General features: G+C 39.4%; 1 protein-coding gene across 1 annotated transcript in view; it reads right to left on the bottom strand.

Moving 5' to 3' along the window:
- Positions 1 to 22500, bottom strand: part of LOC122801321 (cytochrome P450 2D4-like) — a 719831-nt gene that overhangs the window by 205966 nt on the left and 491365 nt on the right. The window contains exon 7 of the mRNA XM_044070893.1: positions 12460 to 12647. Within this exon, the coding sequence (XP_043926828.1) occupies positions 12460 to 12647 (188 nt within the window). The remainder of the gene's footprint in view (positions 1 to 12459; positions 12648 to 22500) is intronic.

The following is a 22500-nucleotide window of genomic DNA, read 5'->3' as shown; positions in this document are numbered from 1 at the left end:
ATTCTGGAAAAAAATGTATACACAATCAAGTCTTACACTACCTTCTGCAAGAAAATCTACTCACACCTACCTAACGTGGCTTTCGTCCCATGCACAGCACTACTACAGCTCTCCTGTCTTTCCTAAACTCTGTATCACTAGCTAGAGACAGTAACAAACTTATTTCCTGTCTCTTCATTGACATCTCTAAAGCCTTTGATACAGACTCTCATAAACGTCTTCTCCTTAAACTATCAAATTTACACTTCTCTCCATCCACCATATCTTGGTTTAACAGCTATCTCTGTGATAGACTCCACTCAGTCAAATGTCTCTCAGCTTTCTCCCCTCTTCTTCCTGTTAAAATGGGTGTTCCACAAGGCTCCATCCTTGGGCCCCTTTTTTTAACATCTTTACCAACCTTCTCTACTCTTCCTGTCCTGGATCCTCACTGATACAATATGCAGATGATTCTACACTTATCACTGTTGCCGAATTACCAACTCAACTAAAATCACACACAGAGTCCTCTTTTAACTCTGTAGAAAACTGGCTATCTGAAAACCAACTTATCTTTAATCCAAAGAAAACCAAATTACTACTCTTTCTCCCTAAAAAACATAACCACATAAAGTCTTGCTTCTCTTTATTGTCACAAAATAATACTCAAATACAGCTGGACACCAGTACAAAACTCTTAGGTGTTACTATTGATGATAGACTAACCTTTGATTTACACGTCAATAATTGTATCTGAAAAACACATCTCAAGCTAGGTCTCCTCTATAGAAACAAAAAATATCTTACCAAAACAGCAAAACTAACCCTTTCAAATGCCTACCTCTTACCCACTTTACTCTATAGAGCCCAAATTCTCACCAGCCTCAATACTGGACTACTAAACAAGTTATAAACAACTTATAACAGGATTGCCAGATTTGCTGCCCAAAATACTTACAAGTGCCATCACTGTCTCTCAGTAAAAGAACTAAATTGGCTAGAATTATCTAACCTGCTTCAGTATAATCAGTTTCAGATTATTCACTCCATTCTCTACAAACCCTCTTTCTGTCCAACTATCTCATCTTTAATATCTCATTACCTACCCACTAGAATACTCTACAGTTCTGAACAAGGCCTACTAAAAATCTAGAAACCAAGGACCAAAATGGGTCATCTAGTCTATAGCTTTAACCTTTCCAAGGCCTGGAATAGCCTACCACTAGATATAAAATCCCTTTAACATCCCAATCAATTCAAAACCGCTACAAAAAAAATACTTTCATGAAAAATGGACCTGCCAATGTAATTATCCCCCGTAAACACTCCCCTATAACCTTCTACTTCATTTCTCTCTTCCTTCCCTTCAATAAACAAACTTACTACTTTATCTTCTCCTCTTGCTACATCACTGTGCAAACATAACTAGTAAAATATTTCAGCTATGTAACTATTGCACTATTATGTATCTAATATGTAATTATTAATGTATCCCTCTGATGAATGCATTTCTATATGTATTTCACTTGCCACAGTGTAATGTATGACTCTGTAATGCAGTAATATGTGGTACTGATGAATGTAATGTGTGGCACTGTAATGTAGTAATCTGTGGTACTGATGAATGTATTCTATATGTATTCAATATGTAAAATTTCTATTTTTCTGTTAGAGCTTTTCTCCTTAGGCCTCCGCTGAAAACGGGCAATTGTAGCCCAGTTGGACAAACCCGGTAAACAAATATAAAATAAATAAATAAATAAATAACAATAAATACATTTCTTTGTATAATGTATCATAGACATTGATAAATGCATAGTTTTCTACTGTGTACTTCATATAATCTTACATAGGCAGTGCTGAGTTTTACTGATTTCAACATCTTTGATAAAAATGTTGAGAATGTTGTAGAACTTTTATTCACAGCCTTTCTAAAGGGAATAAGAGAAACAGAATTAGTACATATAGGTGATATGTTTTTGAACAGTGATATATTTGCTGGAGATATTCTTTTCTGTAAGTGTAGCATTTTTGGAAACAGTGGTCTTTTAGTTTTATGCACAGCACAAAAAATCACTTCTTATTTGTTATGTAAGATTATGGTTTTGATGAAGTGTTAGCATGCTACAATGTAAGAAATCAAGAAGGCAGCAATACAACAGAGGCTGGAAATATAGTGCACTGCATTGGAGTACACAGCTGACCAAATTTCTTTGCATGACATTTTTTGGGTATACTTTTTTGTTAGTGCAACATTTGTACAGGCAGCAGTGTTTTAGACGTATGCACAGCACAGCAAATACTAATTTTTCATACTCAAGGATTATAGTGTAGATGAAGTATTAATATTCTATGCTGTAACAAATTAAGGGTTAACAATACACTAGCTGAAGTGAGGAACGGGTTACATGAAGACAGTTGTGCCTCAGTAAAAAGAACAATCTCATGACAGCACAAGTTAAAGAGCAAATTGCTGTACCTTCTGCATTGTGTTGTACTGTAAAGGCAGAAATGAGAGAAATTATAAAATACTTTTGACGAAACTGAATTGTAGAAGTAGTTTGAATGTCTGTTCTTTGAAGTAAGAGCTGTTGAATAAAAGCTATAGTATTTTAGCGACATCTCTGACAACTTAGGAAGAGTGTGGGGGAAGATGTGTAAGTCATTGAAGGATTACAAATGGGCATCCATGAGAAAACTGCAGTTAGCAATTCCTGAAGATTTACAACTACTGTGAATAGAATGCAGATCAGCAAATTAAGCAAAAGTGAAAAGTAGTCAGGCTGAGGCTCCAGAAGCTGTGTAAGATGCCTTCGAGTCACACCCTGCTATTCTGTTTACATGAGAGTTACAAATACCTCATTCTTTTATGTCTAGCATGATTTGTGTAAAGGGGACTTGAAATAGTTTCTGGAAGGCTCCACAATGGTCATTTTTAATGAAAAATATATTAAACTATAATAAGAAATACCTAGAATGATTCTGATGCATTATCTTAGCTTGTAATACACACACAATAAATTACATTTTTTCTTTAGTTCCATTGTGTTTTGCTTTAACTGTTGTCATACTGTTAGTACATGTAGTACCATATTGTTCATGTCACTAATAATGTGATAGTAAAATATTTGATTGCCTCAGTATTTTAGCTTTGTTTTAACTTTGTTAAAGTGTAAAAAAAATAGTTAAAGTACTTTATACATTGAGATGATGGTAAGTTGTCTTTCAGGCTCCAGGGTCTCTGATATCTCAAGGGCCCTTTAGACCCCTTCTCTTAACAAATATGACTATAAGATGGCGGTGCTCTAGATAGCAGAGAATGACCTGGGATGCAAAACCCTGAAAGACATGCAGAGAGGCATGTCAGACCTCTCAATATATGCCAAAAACACAGGCAAGACTCTGACCCTGAGTGGAGTCCTTCCTTCTCCAAGAATGATACCCAGATACAAAGATAAGATAATTGGCTTCACCACTTAACTAAATAGTTGGTATAATTCCAAGGAGATTCAGTATGTGGCAGTATATGACAAAATGCTCAACAATCCTACTTGGTTTGCAAAGGATGGCCTGCAGCTCTTGTTTCAAGACTAAATCATTTGATGCTCCAAATAGTGCCTTTTTTAGGGAAAAACCAGCTAATAGACATCCCAATGTACTGTAACTAACATATCAAATCCAAAATAGAATCACTTTGAGGTGACATTGCTCACTGTCAAAATTCTCAGCAGCCAACTACCTGTTCTTGAGGCTCTCCTGCAGTTGGAACATATCATATCTGTGCAATTATTGCAGCTTGGTTTAAATGGTCATAAACTGATCCATCCAAACAGAACTGATGGCAACTGTGGTGCCATCTCCATATTTTTTAGGGACCATATAATCTCTAGACAGATTCGCCGAGACCAGCAAATCAAACTCATTGAGTTCCAAATCATACTGAACAGGACTGACTATCAATTTATAGCCTGATATAGGGTACCCTCTGTGTCCCCTGAAAATTATATAAGTTTCCTAACTGTATTTGATGAACTTGCTATAAAAAAGAGTGCCATTATTTTTGGAGATTTTTAACTACCCCTCATTAAAATGAAGCACCTATTCCTCCAATGTAGGATATGAACTAAAGTTCTCAAACTGAATAAACAAAAACTCCTTGTCAAGATTGTTACTAAATCCACAAGAGGACATAATATTTATTCACCTGGTTCTTCTGAATATAGCTTCTTAATGTACTACTCCCATAGTTTCTCCTTTGTTGCTCGTCCCTGTACACGTAGAAGACAAGCAAGGCAAGGTAGTTGATTTAAGATGCTTTATTACATTGAAACACATCAGGATGGATACCAGCATCAATAAACATAATCAAACTGATTAACAGATAGAGCTACACACATGCATGCTCACATCTCAACAGCTAACTACAAAATGGCACTCTGTCCCTGCACGTGCTTAGTAATCAATACACTTAGTACATGCACATAGGAGGTTTCTTAAACAGATATGTACACTGATCTACATTCTCCCTCTTAAAGAAAAGATTACCCTTTATCAAAATAAGATTATAGTTAGGCATGAATCAATATAGACAATCAGAGAAATAAACACAATGCTAAGGTTGTTCATATTGTTCGTGTCCAAGTTGCTATATATCTGGAACATGGTCTGAAGATTCAACCAGATCTTATGACATAACCATCAGGAGTGGACTTGCAACAGGGGACAGATTTCAGTGAACAGCTCATCTCAGAAACTTCAGGATTCATCACAAGAATGGGAATGTTCTCTGGAACTTCTTCTTGAACTAGAACACCAGACAACTCACTCTGAGACAGAGTCTTTCTCACAGGCTATGTGCTGTGGTATAGGCTCAGACACCGGTATCAAATGCTTCCAATTCTGTCTAAAAACTACCCCTTGTGATTCCACAATGTACGATCTCAGCTCTGGACAAATGTTCTTCATGACTCCAATCCAGTCATAACCTTTGGACGTTTGCATCCTTACTACTTCTCCCTCTCGTAATGGACTGAGCGGTTTGCTGGCCTTATTGTAACAGGACTTCTGGGTTAGGTGTTTCTTCAACAGACTGGCTTTCACTGCCCTGCTGTTCTTGACACAAGGAACGAGCAATTAACTACTGATTGGTAATGTGGTTCTGGTTTGTCTTGACAGACATCTCTGAGCAGGTGAACCAAGATGTTTAGCACAAGGAATATTTCTGAGATTCAGTAAGATACCACTTTTGTCTCATTTTGACTTCTCTAGTAACTGCATTGCACTTTGAATTAGAATGTGCAGTTCTGCCAAATCATTTGACTGCAGATAGTCTGGGCTACTCTTGACATGAGTAAAGTCCAACTCTTTGGCAAGTCTTTTGAACTGTTAGATTGTAAACTGTGCAATTTTCAGAAATAACTTTATGCAGTCTACCATGCACTGCAAAATGACATTTCATCTTAGCAATGACAGTACTAGATGACACATTGGGAAGTAGATCAATCTCATACCAATTGGAGTAAGAATCTACTAACACCATGTAATGCTGATCATTCCACTCAAAAATGTCTGTGGCTACTGTTGACCAAGGTAGTTCCAGAATATGGTTCAGCTGAAGTGGTTCCTTCTGCTGATGTGGCTTTGTACTATTACATACTGAACAAGATGAAGGTACTCTGTCACTATATTGTGACATAGAAAGCAAAAATACTAGTTCTCTAACTTCTTTTGGTCGAAGCTGCTCCTGGGTGAGCCTGATGTAAGATAGTAATGGACTGTTGTTGCAAGGACTTTGGAACAATTACTTTCTGACCTTTCATAATGATACCATTGTCAGACAAAATCTCATCTCTGTATGGAAAATGCACTTCTGGAGGTAAACTAGATTGCTTTGATGGCCATCCTTCTTTGAGAAAGTGGTTGAGCTTCTGTAAAACTGGATTTGCAGCTGTGTGATCTATCAACTCATCAAGATGTATAAAAGCAAAGTTTCTCCCTTCCATGACTTTAAAATCAAATATCTCATTGTCATGCTGATCAGTGGTACTTCTGGGTGATCTAGATAACATATCAGCAAGATAAAGAAGTTTACCGTTCTTGTAGACAAGATTGAAATGATACTTCTGCAATCTCAGTATCATGTGTTTCAGTCTGGCTGGGGCTGTGTACATTAGTTTTCTCAGAATAGTGACTAGAGGTTGATAATCTGTCTCACTCTGGGTAAGTCTACCATACACATAATCAGGGAACTTGGAACATGCAAACACAATTGCCAAAAGCTCTTTATCTGAGCATACTGCATCACAGCTTGTGTAAGAGTTCTTGGTGCATATGCAACAGGTTGACCATCTTGTAGAATGTCTGCACCAAGACCAAATTTCGAAGCATCATATGAAAGAGTATCTGGCTTATGTACATCATAGTAACTCAGAATAAGTGGACTGGCAATTCTGTTTCAGGACATCAAATGCCCTTTGGTGTTGCACTAACCAAGACCAGGATACATCTTTATGTGTCAGCTCTCTGAGTGGTGCTGATATTTGATTCAAGTCTGGAATGAACTTGCCTAGGTAGTTAACCAAGCCAAGAAAATGTTGCAGGGCTTGAACATTGTCTGGAGCTGGCATCTCAAGAATGGCTGTTTGCTTAGAAGGGTCTGGTCATATGCCTGAACTGGTGAATAAATGACCAATGTAAGTGACTTCTCATAGCCTGAATTTGCATTTCTGTAGAATGAGCTGAAGATTCACTTGACGTGCCCTGTCCAGGACTTTTCTGAGGTTTCTGTCATGCTCAGTTTCATTATTACCTCCTACCAGTATATCGTCTACTATAATAGTACAAAGATACCCATAAAATATTTGTTCCATTTCACGTTGAAGGATTTCACTTGCAGAATTTATCCCAAATGGCATTCTCAGAAATCTTTGCCTGCCAAATGGAGTACTGAAAGTAGTGAACAATGAGGATTTCTTGTCAAGCTGAATTTGCCAAAATGAACTCTTTGCATCTAAGACAGAAAAAACAGTGGCATTTGGCATCAAGGCTACAACTTTATTTGACTGTGCACATTGGATGATGAGGTCCTTTCAGTGCCTTGTTAAAATCTCGTCGGTCAATACATATTCTGATGTCATCTGAGCTTTTCGTATGAGCTACCACCATGGAAGATACCCACTCAGCTGGAGTTGTAACTGGACAAATCACACCTTGTTGCACCATTTTATCTAGTTCGGCTTTAATTCTAGTCTGTATAGCTATTGGAACTTTTTTGGCCTGACCACTGGAAGCTTGCCGAGTTTCTTCAAAAAGATCAACATAGGTAGAAAAAAAGGTCTATATTATGTAACCAAAAAGTGAATTAATCGAACTGCATCTACATCGGAAATGCAGTTCAGCTAATTCGTTCTTGTGGGAGGGGCACCCACCCTAATTATATATATCAACTCAGAGATTGCACTACAGTAAGGAAAGGACAAATTTTCAATCTTCACTGCACTGTGATCTCACCATCAACAGATCGCTGAACTGCATTTCCGATGTAGATGCAGTTTGGCAAACACACTTTTCGATAACATAATATAGACCAGAAAAAATAAGATTAGGCAAATTTAGAGTAGTGGTCTTTTAAGTTAATATGGTGAACATCCTTATTAAATGAAAGCAGTCCCATTTTCAAACTGTCTCTGAGGCCTAATAATGACTGGATGTGCCTCTTGACCACATAAGGCACCTAAGGCTAGCCTCATTTGCAAGCATATCTGTGTGCTTTTCTGTGAGCTCATTATTCAAAGTTAAATCACTGTCACAAAGCAAAATCTTTCTCATGGCATCATCTCTAATACTACACACTAGTCTGTCTTTTATCAACTCATCTCTTAAGTCATGAAATATGCACATTTTAGCTTTATTTCTCAGGTCAGTTATATATATATGCTGCAAAACTTTCACCAGGCTTTTGATCCCTTGTGCAAAATAGGTGTCTTTCTATTGTAACATTGGTCTGGGGGATACACATTTCTCTAAATTTGTATTTTAAACACTCAGGGTCTGCCCTTGACTCAGTCTGTACAACAATATGATGGCTTCCCCCTCTCCAACACAAATAGTAGATGCATACACAAATGAACCTTCCCTTTTTATGGCTTCCTGACCCAGCTAAATTAAGCAGAATAAATGCCTTTGTACAGTTATCTTTATCAGAAAATGCAGCTAGTAAGAAAATGTACTCTTGCTCAAACTCTCTCCAGTTCTCAGCAATATTATTGTCAAACACTAGTGTACCTGGCTTTTGAAATCTTTCAGCCATGCCAAGTATGCACAAACAAACTGAAAGTACGGCCTTTGTAATTATGTATGAACGCGTTCTCTCTGCAGCTTGCAGTAACACACAAATGCACAATAAACTCTTTGAAACACTGTACTTTGCGAAATATACTCTGAAATGGCTGTATTTGCAAAATAACTTTACTGTAATACTGCACAAACATGCAAACACTTCATGTACTTCTGATAAATCTGATAGCCTCAGTTAATATGAAAAAGTACATGCTTCATTTCATATTTTGCAAATATGAAATAGCTTGAGCAAGTTTAACATTATAAATTTGTTTCTGACCTGTTTTTTTCTGAATTATGCATGCAGCAAGGTATGGTCCATTTCTGTATATACCTCTCAAAGTCAAAGTAGAAAAACTGGAGTTCTTTCTAGCCATTAGATATGCCACTTCTGACACCATGTCGCTCATCCCTGTACACTTAGAAGACAAGCAAGCTGGGGTAGTTCGTTTAAGATGCGTTTTTACATTGAAACACATCAGGATGGATAGCAGCATCAATAAACATAATCAAACTGATTAACAGATAGAGCGTACACACATGCATGCTCACATCTCAACAGCTAACTACAAAATGGCACTCTGTCCCTGCACATGCTCAGTAATCAATACACTTAGTACATGCCCACAGGACATTTCTTAAAGAGATATGTACACTGATCTACATCCTTTTCTGGTTAAGTAAGATCATAAACTAGTTGCCTCTGCCTTTCAAATCTGTAAATACACTGAAACCAATATCTCAGAATTCAAAGATGTTAAGCATACTAATCTCATCAGATTCTGTGATGAAATTTCACAGTTCATTTATAGTAGCATCAGTACAGATATTGCTACAGCAGGTAGCTTCACAAAGGAATCCTATGCCCACTTAGATAAAAGTATAAAACTGGCAGTTCCAATCAGATCTGAATATAATGGGAAATTTAAAATCAGACCATTATGGTGATCCACTAACATAAATAAACTCTACAAAAAACAAAAACGTCTAAAAGTATACAGTAGATCAAAAGGACCTCATATCAAGAATAAGAAAATGAACACTTGATAAACACTATTAGGCATACTAAAGCAGCCTGTGTTCTTAGATTAGCATCTGAAGCTAAGGACAACAACAAATCCTTCTATAGCTTTCTTAGGAAACTAAGAAATGATAGCCAGCAGTGCTTTGAATTTGTTGAAAATGACACCACCTTCTCGGATCCAGTAGACATTGCCTGTATACTAGCAAACAAATTCAGTGTGAATTTTACCCAGAATATGACTATCCAAACCCTGCTTATACCTGAATCTCTCAGATTCTCCAGCATCATTAAAATGTGTACTTTAGGTACTCTCCAACACTAAAAATACTTCCTCCATGTGATATGACAACATTCCTGGCTGTTTAATAAACAGTACTAAAGAAACCCTGGCAGATTCACACCTTAAACTATACCACTGACTCCAGGAATTATAGGTCCATCAACCTAAGTCTTATTTGCAAATCCATATAACATATTATAACTGATCTGGTAAATTATGATATTGACAATCTCATCAAGCTAAATCCACAACAATTAGGGTTTGTCAGATGCAGATCATGTGCAATGAACCTGATTAACTTCTTCAGAAGGATAAAACAGGCTGTTGACAATGGTAATGCTGTCCACACAGTGGACCTTGACCTTGTCAAGGTGTTTAACACCATCCCTCATCCTAGCATAGTTAGTAATCTGAATGCATTACAAATAGATCCCCATGTAGTAAGAGGGCTAGCAAATTGGATAAAAGATAGAACCTACACAGTGCAGGTAGGAGGTGCCTCGTTGGTGGTTATGAAATTGAATAGGTATGTCCTGCAGGGCTATGTGCTATGACCTCTTTTGTTAAGCATTTACTTTACTAAACTCCAGACTATAACTCTTTTTTTTTTCTCACAAATAGTTATTATAAAATCATGGACCAGGAGCCAAGACCTCTATCTAAGCTTGCATATTACTGTAAACTAGGGGTAATTGTCAAACTCTCTAATGCCCAAGCCCTTCAGTAAGAATTTGCACTCATAAATACTTGGTGTACTATAAATGGGCTCACATTAAATCCGAAAAAGTGCAATATTATCACATATGGTAAACAACCCCTTCCCCCAACATGCAACATAAACTACACCCCAATCCAAAATGAGAATGTTGTTAAAGACCAGAAATGTAGGCTGACAGTTCCATCTCCTTTGATTATCAAACAATGATAGCAGTGAGATGATACTTTTAATTACTGCAGCTAAATGCTGAAGGAGTGTTTATATAAAGAGGTCATTGTCCCCTAATAGTCAGATTTGATCAGGCCAGTTACTGAATACAATCGTCCCTTTGGGTGTCACTCACTAGACATATCAAGCTAAAAAATACCAAGGGGTCCTAACTAAGAAGATCACTGGTTTGAAGTTCCTAAGTTACCAGAAAAGGTTGAATGCCCTATCCATTTATTTAGTGTCTTATAGACTCCTGAGGGGAAATCTATGCCTTACTTTCTGTAACATTATTGACTCAAACTGGGGTCCTAGATCTCGTTTACCTCTACAAACCAAATAGTCCAACAAATATCAGAATCAGGGATATAAACTTTCATCAGCAAATAAATAAAACATGGTGCAGAGATAGGTTCAATTCACAGTGCCTTCCCCATGTCCGGAATAGACTCACACTGCAAATCAAGCAGTGTGATACACTATCTTCCTTCAACTGGTGTTTGAATGAGTGGATGGGTAGTCATATACTCACCTTTGACTTGACTGGCCTAACCCTCACTGAAAATGGAAGTGCACTCTAAGGGTGGGTACTGGTATGGTGTAAATGGTCTCAAGACTCGATTGCCTTGTATTTCCTATGGTTCTTATAATTCCTGTAATTCCTATGATTATGACTATAAGCTGTTAACAAGCTAGTTTCTGTAGTCCAGGGTTTGATACCCTCTACCTCCTTTAGCCTACTGTGTGATTCTGAGCAAGTCACTTAACCAGACACTGCTCTGTGGTAAACTGGAAACTGTGCTCAGTGCTACCCTGGGTTGCATATCTAATAAATACCTTTGAAACTATAATTTAAAAAAAAACAATCTTGTAGTCTGAAAAATGGAAGATTTTTTTATAATCTGTAGCTTCACAAACCTGCTGCTAGACTCTTAATGGTGTCAAGATGGTGCAGTTCCTTTTGCACTAGTAATTATATTTTACCACCAGTAAAATAACTCATGTAACCAACTAGAGAAATGGACTTTCTAAGGCATTCAAATACACTATATCATACATACTTTGAAAATGACTATTTGTAAATGGAAATAAATCTTATGAGAGCTAGAAAGAAGACATGACTGAGGAATGCCAGAACAGATGTGAGGGAAAAGGTAGTTTGTTCTAAAAGATGTCTTAGAGGTATCAGAATACATACTGCTGTCATTAGAAGAACTCATCTGCCTATGGATTCCACATGACTGGTTCAAAGGTTAATGTTCTCCAGTATAACAATAGCATTGTTAGTGTACCATTCTGCTGTTACCACTATAGTATGTGTTCTACAGTATACAATAACATTGTTAGTGTGCCATTCTGTTGTTACCACCATAGTATGTGCTCTACAGTATAACAATAACATCGTTAGTGTGCTGTTGTTATCCCTATAGTATGTCTTAAGGAGCTGGACATGGAAATTATACCCACTGGCCAAGTTTTCATTCAAACATCATGACTTACATGGAATCACTAAAGTAAGCTTAAATACCATCAGTTTTCATTTAGTGAATGATCTCAGATGACTAGTTATATTTTGTAATTCTGAACACATTCCATATGAATGCTACCTGAGTAGACTGTTTAGCTTTTAACAGTGAAGATCAAAGCTACCTTTGATTTGGGGCAAAGCTTTCTTTCCCTCTCACTCCTTTATAACAAAACATCCTCATCATAACATCCCATTTTGAAAAATATGGCTGGCAATGCAGGCTGAGAACAACTGGCTGAGTGCCATCTGGCACAACACAGGTTGATATTGTAAAGTTTATTAAACCTGTGTGTTAAAATAGCTCGTACAGAGAAATTGTTCTTTCTTAGTTATTGGGCAGTAACTTTATATATTGGTCATACATTTCCTTTATGAATATTGCTTACCTTAGGAATGAAGTACCCCATAATATCCACATCTCGTATCATCTTTCGAGGTACTCCACCGGGAATAATATCAGCATATCGCTGAACTTCGTGGATAACTGCATCTGTAAAGGGTAAGTTCACTCTGTCTTCAGTCTTAATATTTTTCTCTTTTCCAATCACCTTGTCGATTTCCTCATGGATTTTATCTGAAAAGAATGAGCACCATGCATTACATCTTCCAGTACACATATCTCCAATTACACAATAAAAGCAGGTGTTCATATATTTCTTATATAACAATTATATATGTGAGGAATATTCATTTGCAGACCACATTTAGACAAAACAAACTTGCTTTGGAAGAAGAGGTAGGAGCACCACAGCACAAAACAGTGGCACCTGGCCGTGGTGTAGTAATGGAGGCAAAGACCACATTACAAAGGCATGCATAAGGTATAAAGTAGTGAAATCATTTGTGCTGCATTTTGAACATCTAGAAGCTTGGACATTATACAAGTTCTATTACCTGATGGACAAAGGGGGATGTTACGAAAAGGCGTGTTCCTTGAAAAGGCCTAGTGTTTCCCCCACTAACTTGCAGCAAAATTCCAAATGGGAAGCATAGTAACCACTATAAATTTGTGAGTTTGTTTCTGTATATGTGTATATGAATGTGATATGATGCATGTATGCATGTATGCATGTATGCATGTACAATTGGAAATCATAAGAAATACATAGATATTAGATCAGAGACCATGTTTGCGTTGTCAATAGGCATCTTCAGGCTCTACCAACCTCCTTTTCAGTGAAGGAAAGGCCTGTACGTCCCAGAGTGTATTTTGAGGCACTTATCCATTTGTCTAAGCTATGTCTGAAGGCAAAGAAGCAATCACACAACTTGGCATTCAAGTGTTGTCTATTACAGAGCAAGGGGAGGTGCTGTTTGATGAACTTATCCCTCCAACTAGTTTCATTTATTCTCTGATGTAGATTCAGATCTCTTGTTCTAGTGCAGGCTGTGCAGTCTGACACATTGAGAAAAAGAGGGTCCCTGAGGGCATGGAAAGCAAGGCATAGGTCTTCCCTCAAAAGTCTATATGACACCAAGTTCAAGGAGAGGGTCTCCGGTTTCTCCTGATAGCTAATATTTCTAAGGTCTGAGATTACTTCTGTTAGGAATCTCTGCAGTCTTTTGAATTTTTTGTTATGCCAAGTGAGATGTACATCAAAGAGTGCATTATATTCTATAATGCATCTCACCATGACAGAACACATGCGAATAATAAATTGGTATTAAAAGAGATGCCCTTGGTAATTAATTAATATATACAGAAGAACTTCCTGACTATGATCACTACATGCTGATCAAAGGAGAAGGAGCCATCTACTCAAATGTCCAAGTCTCTGATGACAGACTTGTTGGAATGTGGGATGCCATTGATGCAATAGGTAGCAGCAATCTGTTATTTTTCAATGGAGATGATACTGCATTTCCTAGCATTTAATTTGACACTTTTCTCAGTTCACCATTTGTTAATGTGTGATAATTTCACTTGAAGGTAATACGTGTTGTTTGTTGGTAGGACAACTACACCCAGCCTACAACCATCTGCAAACCTAGACAGCCAGAAATCCTTGCTGTGCATGATGAGATCAAAGAAATAAATTCCAAAAGGAGGGTGTTCAATACTGACCCCTGGTGAATGCCACTTGTCACCTTTTCCTTAACTGAGGAGGCATCTTCAACCGTTAGAACATACATTCTGTCCATGAGCCATCTGACTGCATAAGGATCTGTGCTTAATGATATTAGCTTGTTTACCATTCCATCATGCAGTATAGTGGAAAATACTTTTACTAAGTAGACGTAAGCAGTGTGAACAGTGTGACCATTGTTGACAGCCTGTGTGACCTTTTCAAAGAGGTTCAGAACATTAAAGACAGACCTTGCTGTGGCAGAGGGAAGTCCTACTGCCTACCAGTGGGACTGGTGAGCATTGTACTGCCTATCTAACACTAGAGGAGTGGTTTCCAATTCTGAAATTGTAATTTTATTAGCTTTTTGGGCTGATTTCTATACCTTTCAACTTTCTGGCTTAAAAATGCGTATGTTTGCACATTTTTCACATCGTGCAGCACTATGAGGCTACAGTTAAACTATTCCAGGTGCCAGACAATCTGCTCTTCAAATTTTCCCTTAAAACTAGCTGGTTTATCAGTAGTAGCACTAAAATCTGAACCCCTGTGACTAGCACTTGCTCTAGAACCTGCTGTAAAGCACTATGAAGCCTGAACTTGATACGAGCACCCAGCTCTCCTTGTCAATAAGGAGAAATTAATCATAGGCACTAAACAGGCTACAACTGCAAAGAACCTTGCAAAGGTAAGGAAAAACAGCTCTTAAACCTTACAAAAAAGCACCTAAACAGGCATGTCCAAGGGTCAGCTTCCGGAGGTTTCTCCTGTCCACCTGGTGAATCTGGGCATACTGGAGCAATGCGGCAACTGCCTCATGTACACAGACAATCTTCTCCTCCTACCACCCAACACTACAGCCTGCGAGAGATGCACTTACATAGCCAAACTGGAAGCAAAGCTCTCTCCGGTCAAGACTGTGCTAGACAGTCAAGAGGGGAAGGCTAACACCTGCATTACACCTCTAGCAACTCATAGCCCTTCAAAACCCACACCATCAACTCCCACACATAGCAACACTAAACCCACATATGCGGAGGCCCTTAACATTAACCTGCCCAAGCAACAAGGACCTCCGAAGCCAAAAACGCAAACAAACACCAGTCACAACCAAAGTGACACATAGCTCACAACACCAGTGTGCCACCCAACAACAGCCCCTAAGGAAAGACAATGTACCCAACACTTTAGTCATGGGTGACTCTATAGTCAGGCACACTGATGTCCCACTCACCAGGCTGAACAAGGAGAAAATTACAGTCAGCTGCCTGTCGGGGGACAGGATCCGCCACATAACGCATGCACTCAAGTCACTCCACAACAAGTACAAATACGACTCTGTCATTGTCCATGCTGGAGTAAATGACTTGAGACGTACCTCCTTGGAATACATGAAAAGTGACATGGAAGAGCTCTTGGATCATGTGACCCAGGCAGGTATGACCCTAGCCCTAAGTAGCATCCTGCCTTTGCCCAGAATGATACCACAGTATAAGGACAAAATGATTGACTTCAACAATTGGCTAAGCTTCTGGTGTCATTCAAAGGGGATCCAGTATTTGTCTGCCTGGGAAGACATGATCGACAAACCATGATGCTTTGCCAAAGATGGTCTGCAACTGTCACCCATGGGATTCAGGTTACTGGCTAAAGCTATTTCCTCCCCTATAGTTTCTTTTTTAGGCAAGGTTCAAAGGATAAAACCAATCAATGCTAGAAGTCTAAACCTCAAAATGCACTCTCTCGAGGCACTTCTAAAAATGGAAAACATCGATATCTGTGCAGTGACTGAGACCTGGTTCAAGGTTCCAGAGAGCACCCCTGCAATACCAGACTACAATTCTTACCACACTTTTCGGCCACAAAACCAAGACCGAAACACTAAAGGTGGAGGAGTGTCCATATTCACCAAGGATATTCACACCTCCAGGCTAGTTGCCCAACACAATGCATCTGAAATTCTCCAGGTGCAACTAACATTAGGTAAGACTGAAATCCAAATTGTAGCTTTATACAGATCCCCCACCATACCCCAAAATTCTCTCTACACCTTCCTAAACATACTGGAAAATATTAAGATACAAGCAAACACCCTAATACTAGGTGATTTCAACTACACTGCCACTAATTGGGAAAACTACTCGGGTACCAACTCCTTTTCCCAACGGTTCTTGGAATTCATAAATTCCAATGCCCTGGATCAACTAATCCATTGTCCCACCAGGGGCTCCAGTATCCTAGACCTGGTCATTACCAACATGGGAGATAGATGCTCCACACCAGTGGTCACCCCCTCATTGGTCAGGTCTGACCACAAGCAAATCACCCTTGACATCCACATCCCACCCCCACCCCCCAGTAAGGAAACCTCCTTAAAAAACTTCTCCAAAGCCAACTTCATGCTACTGAAGTCAGAAGTGACAAACTTCACAACACCCACGCAGACAGGATCTGGAAGTTCGACTGCAGAATCCTACACTAAGGCACTGTACGAGCACATCCACTCATGAATGAATCGTGCCATCCCAAATAGAACCAAGATGCTCTTCTCCAAAAAAAGGAAGCCAATCTGGTGGTCCTCTGCTATAAACAAACTATACAACAGAAGGAAGAAACTGTTTCAGAAAAGAGGAAAATCCCAGGATGCAAAAAACTCCCTCACCAGCCTCAGTAAGAAGCTGAGATCCCTCATAAAATCCTCAAAAGCTAGTTACGAAAATAAAATTGCCAAAGATTCCAAAGACAACCACAAGGCATTCTATAGTTATATCAAGAATATAAATGGCAATGCTCAGATCTGCTCTAAACTACAACAGAGTGGCATTAAATATACTGATCCCAAGGATATTGCCAATATCCTGGCAGATCGATTTAGTTCCAACTTCACTCCACTCTCACCCCCTAAAGGGCCCATCTCAATACCAAAAGATTGCCAAATTCCGATAATCACAGCCACACAGGTAGAAACTGCACTCTCCAAAGCTAAGAATACAGCATCCTGGGACCAGATGACATCCCGGGCTGTGTACTACATGAACTACAAAATGAACTGGCACCTCACCTAAGTGTCATGTTTAATCATAGCCTCACCTCAGGCTTCATGCCCACTGAGTGGCGCACAGCTACAGTTATCCCGCTCCACAAGGGGGGATCCACCTTGGATCCCGGGAACTACTGTCCCATCATTCTGACAAGCCTGATCTGCAAGGGCATGGAACGCATTATCTTGGAACTTATAAACAAAGACATTGGCAACCTCCCGACACTGGACCCCACCCAGTTTGGGTTTGTGAAGGGTCGATCTTGTCTCCTGAATCTGATTGTCTTCTTCAAATTGGTCTCCAGACCTGTGGACGAGGGTAAGGAGGTCCACACAGCCTATCTGGACCTCACCAAGGCCTTCAACACCATCCCCCACTCTGGAATCATAGATAAACTTACTAAGGTGGGCATAAATCCCTACGTCACTCGATGGGTTGCCAACTGGCTTACTGACAGAACCCAGACTGTAAAAGTAGCGATTCCAAATCCAGCTCCAGACAAGTGACAAGTGGAGTACCTCAGGGTTCAGTCCTGGGACCACTCTTGTTTGGCATCTACTTCTCTGAAGTACAGGCCAACACTAAGGGGCTCTGGTTAACAAAGTTTGCAGATGACTGCAAACTGGGAGCCATTACAGAATCCCAAAATGATGTGGATATTCTACAAAAGGGCCTTACAGAAACAGATGCCTGGTGCCAGAGCCATAGGCTCAAGCTTAATGCCAAGAAATGTATAGTCATCCCCTTTGGAAAAAAAACATGTACCCATAAACTACCACATAGGTGGCAGGACACTAAACATCGAAAGTGTGATGAGAGACTTAGGGACACAAGTGGGCAGTGGTCTCACTTTCGATAACCACATCGCCACAACAGTCAGGAAATCCTTCTACATGGCACACCTCATCACTAAGGGCTTTTCATCTGGAAAAAAGGAGGTCATTGTCCCATTGTACTCATCCCTCATTAGACCCATTATAGAGTATAATGCTCCATTTGGTATGTACCTCACAAAACATCTGCAACAGCTGGAAAGGCCACAGAAATACCTCACTAAAAGAATCACAGACCTAAAGCAGATGCCATATGCTGACCGTCTAAAAAAACTCCAGCTATACTCTGTGGCATATTGTCTACTCAGAGGCGATCTCTGCTTAACATACAAGGCCATGTCAAACCCTGAGCTGTTGGACATGCTCCACTTAAAGAAATCCCAATCCCTCAGAGCCACATGCTCCAGGGATCTAAACCTTATCATCACATTGAACAAAACATGCTGGAGGGATAGGTTCCTGACCCAGAGACTCCCCATACTCTGGAATAGACTGCCCATACATGTCAAGCAGAGCACCTCATTGGCCCTCTTCAAAAGGAACATTGATGATTGGACGGGAGATAGGAAATTCACCCCGGGGATCATGTCAGTCACCCTGCTAGACAGGGGCCCAGAGAAGTAAATATTGTGGGAAAAAATTTCCAGGGAATTGTTATGGCTAGGCTTGCATAGGCCTTAGGGCCGATAGCCTAGTACTAACCTATGAACCTATGAACCATCCCTAAACATATCCAAATTGTTGCAGGCCAAGCCTCATTAAATTCCTAATGTCCTGTATAATGAGGTCAGTGATGATGTATTTCATGGCTTTGCACACAAGACTAGTAAGACAAGTGGGTCTATAGCTGTGTAGGTCAGTGGAAAGGTCAGCCTTATGGGGGGGCACTACAGCCTCAGAATGTCACTGATCAAGAACATAGCTTGTGGCAAAGTTTAGGATGAACAACTTAAGGAGGGGATCAGCAAGGGTCTGCTTCACATTGTTCATAAGACAACCCAGAATGCTGTATTTTTAGTGTTGGAGAGAACTTTAAGGATATAGTCCTTGGAGATATTGTGGGGGAGTGACCCAAGGATGTTTGAAGTGGGTATGATAGTTTCAAGGGAGAAATTTACAGCAAATATATTAACCAATATGCTGGCAATGTCTTTAGTATTTGAATAAGAGGTGCCATTATTGATAAGTTATGAGTAGTGATGTAAATTATTTCTTAGTTTTCTGACATAGCTGAAGAAGGACTTATTATTATCTGGTACCTCAGAAACAAGCCTACATCCAAGGGAGGCTTTCCTGGTCTTAACGGCTACCTTCATTTCTTTGTGAGGTGTTTTAAATTCTGTCTTACAAGGTAATCTAAACAGTTTCTTCCTTCTATTGTAAAGTCTGCTTATAGCTACTAACCACTGACAGGTTTGTCATTTAACTTGCCAATGTATTTGGTCCTGGTGGGGACAGTCCTATCAATGCATTTTTCTAAATGAGACTAAAGATCCTTGGCATATGTGGCTTGATATCTCAGTTCTATATTGGGTATACAGGAAAAATTTGCTACACAATTGCAAAAGGCTAGCTTTTTTGAAGTCTCTAAAGCAGGTGATGTTAGTAACCATGGAAGAGAATGCTCTAAAGGCAAATGTAACCGGTTAGCAATCAAGCTTAACAGCTGAGAGATTAACCTTGGGCAGTGAGCAGGTTTGAGTTATATTTGGAATAACTAGTTCCAGAATATATCTGCCCCTGTTGGGGTTACTGACAGTTTGATCCAGGGAATTCTCATTTACCCAGTCTAAGAAACATTGTACATAACTGATACTAGAAGAATAAATATTTCAGTCTATGGATGGAGGGGTAGTTGAAGTCATGGAGGATTAGAGATCAATCTGCAACTGAGATGTTTTCGAGGAATGCTAGGAACTTATAATGGTCATGTAGACACATGAGAGGGGACATGGAACAAGCTATAACTTGAGGATCCAATTTACCTAGTGTAAGCTGGGGTTCAGTGAGCTTATTGGTAGGGTCAGTAGGTATCTCCACAGAAGGGATGGAATTCTTGATGAAAACTGAGACCTTGTGCCATGTCCGGGGAGCCTGAAGGCATTAAATGACTAAGTTTGTAGATGGCGGGAAGCTTGGAGCAGTCCTTGAATTCCTAAATGACTCAGCAATCCTGCAGGAAGGTTTGTAACAAATAAATAACTGGTGATAAACTCATGGACTGAAAATGAATGCCAAAAATGCATTATTGTATCCTCTGAGAAGTCATCTTCCCAGGGAACTACCACATTGACAATACTCCCCTAAGAGTTGACCCAGTTGTTTAGGATTTGGGAACTTATGTGGACAGTGACCTAACTTTTGACCAACATGTGTCTATTGTTGTAAGAACATGCACAGCTTATAAACAAAGGGATTGTGTCTAGATCTAGGGATGTCATTGTCTCCCTTTATGCAGCCCTCATCAGGCCAATCATTGAATTAATGTTCCCTTTGGCATGTATCTTTCCAGACACATACAACAACTGGAAAACCCACAGAAATTGCTGTGTCTTTCGGCTTTTCCCAGTTAGGGGTCGCCACAGTGGATCACCAGTCTGCTAATGATTGGCAGTGGATTTTTACAGTGTTGAGTTGCCAGTCCGGCACCCAACCTTCAAAGAAGGCACAACCACTCATGCATGCACCTACCTGCATGTCTTTAAAGTTCAATCGACCATGGAGAAGACATGCAGACTTTGCACAATAGGTGTTCCAGCTGAGAATCGAACTGGAGAGCCTCTTGCTGTGAAATACCATACCAAAAGGATACAAGGCCTAAAAAGCATGTCAAAGCCTTGTCACTATACTTGGTATCCTACAGATTGCTAAGAGTTGACCTGTGTCTGGCATACAAGGCATCCCATTACTGATGGATTTACTGCACATTGAGTTAAATAGCATCAGAAATACTCAGTCTAGGGATATAAATCTCTTCTGCAACATCAACAGGATTATTTGAAAGGACAGGTATGACTTGCAGATGATACCACTGCTATGGAACAGACTCTCCATCCACATAAAACAAAGTGCATTCTGTCCATATTCAAGCACAACTTATATCAACAGATGGGAAACAGAAAATGTATCCTAAGACTGTCCTCTGTATTACTAATGGACAAAGGCAGCTCCAGAACACTTTATATCTTGCATAGGGGAGGGTTGCTCACATTATCTGTTGTTTGATCCCAGTTATTCTCATTAGGAGTGATATATAATTATTGACCATGGGTTGGGTAAGGCTAATCTAAAAACAAATGGGATACATTATTTTGAGCACAAAAAGGGAAACTAGCCAGGGTTAAAATGGCCTTCAAGAACAGCTAGCCTAGTACTTATCTTTGAACTTATTAAAGGCACAAAATCCAGACATAAAAACGGAGCTTTCATTGGCTTTGTACAAATGGTTAAGTTACAACACAAACATGGACTCATTCCAGCTGAAGAAGTGCCTCTAGATTGAGTAGTTTGTTATTAAAACTCCTGACACTGAGATGGGCCATCTTGATGATGTCTAGTTTACAATCTGATTTGTTGGTTAAACTGGGAAGTTTATTAGATGAACTTTGCCTAGAAAGGCACATGGGGTTAGCAAAGACTTTGGCCAGTATGCAGAAGTCTTTGAGGGGAAGGTGTAGATCATACTTGACAAAGTAAGCAGGACTATAGATCACCTCGTCCCAGGGGAAACAAATACTGGACCCCAATGGAGTCACACCTGTCACTTTGCCAGCTCTTGAAACCAATTATCCTTTCTTTGACTCTAGGTATCATTTTTGATGAGAGGAAGAGATAATTCAAGGCCAGAGTCTTACAATTGATGGAAAGATGAGTAGCAAGTTCCAGCAAGTCCTTTTGCTTGTCTTTTTTGAGTTTTCATGCCAGATCATTCATTCATTCTAGCAAGGAATATGATTATGTCATAAGTATATTTACTGGAAGAAAGGGTTTTCAAGTTTCTTAATATATCAGCAATCCTTTGTCCCAGGTGTCATCTAACTGCAACCCTGTTCTTGTTCAGCCTGGTGAGTATGGAATCAGCATGCCTAACAAGAAAGTCACCAATTACTAGAAGATTGCTGGAAGTTGACCTGTTTTTGTTAGGATCAGGGGTGTTTTGTTGCTTGTGACATATTGATGAAGGGGTACATGGAGTAGATGTATTTGCTGAGTTTCATTGATGGCTTCTCTTATGAGTTCTAGGATGCACTTGCAGTGATTTCTTAATGGCATCGGCATATGAATGTTTTGTGCTAACAATATGAGTGTGTTACATTTGTATGAATTTGAGTGAAACTATGATGCTCACTGCATGCTTAGGATTTCAAGAGGGGCTGTATCAAAATCAGGCATGTGTTTAAACCTCTCACAGATGAAATCAATTTGGTTGAGAAATGATTCATTTTCAGTGAGAACATAGCAATTATTATATATCCTTACGATACCAA

Source organism: Protopterus annectens, chromosome 1.part0 (assembly GCF_019279795.1).
Source record: "Protopterus annectens isolate FY-2018-M chromosome 1.part0, PAN1.0, whole genome shotgun sequence".
Lineage (NCBI taxonomy): Eukaryota > Metazoa > Chordata > Ceratodontiformes > Protopteridae > Protopterus > Protopterus annectens.
The sequence above is the reverse complement of the archived record's forward strand: the minus strand, read 5'-3'. Positions and strand labels throughout refer to the sequence as shown.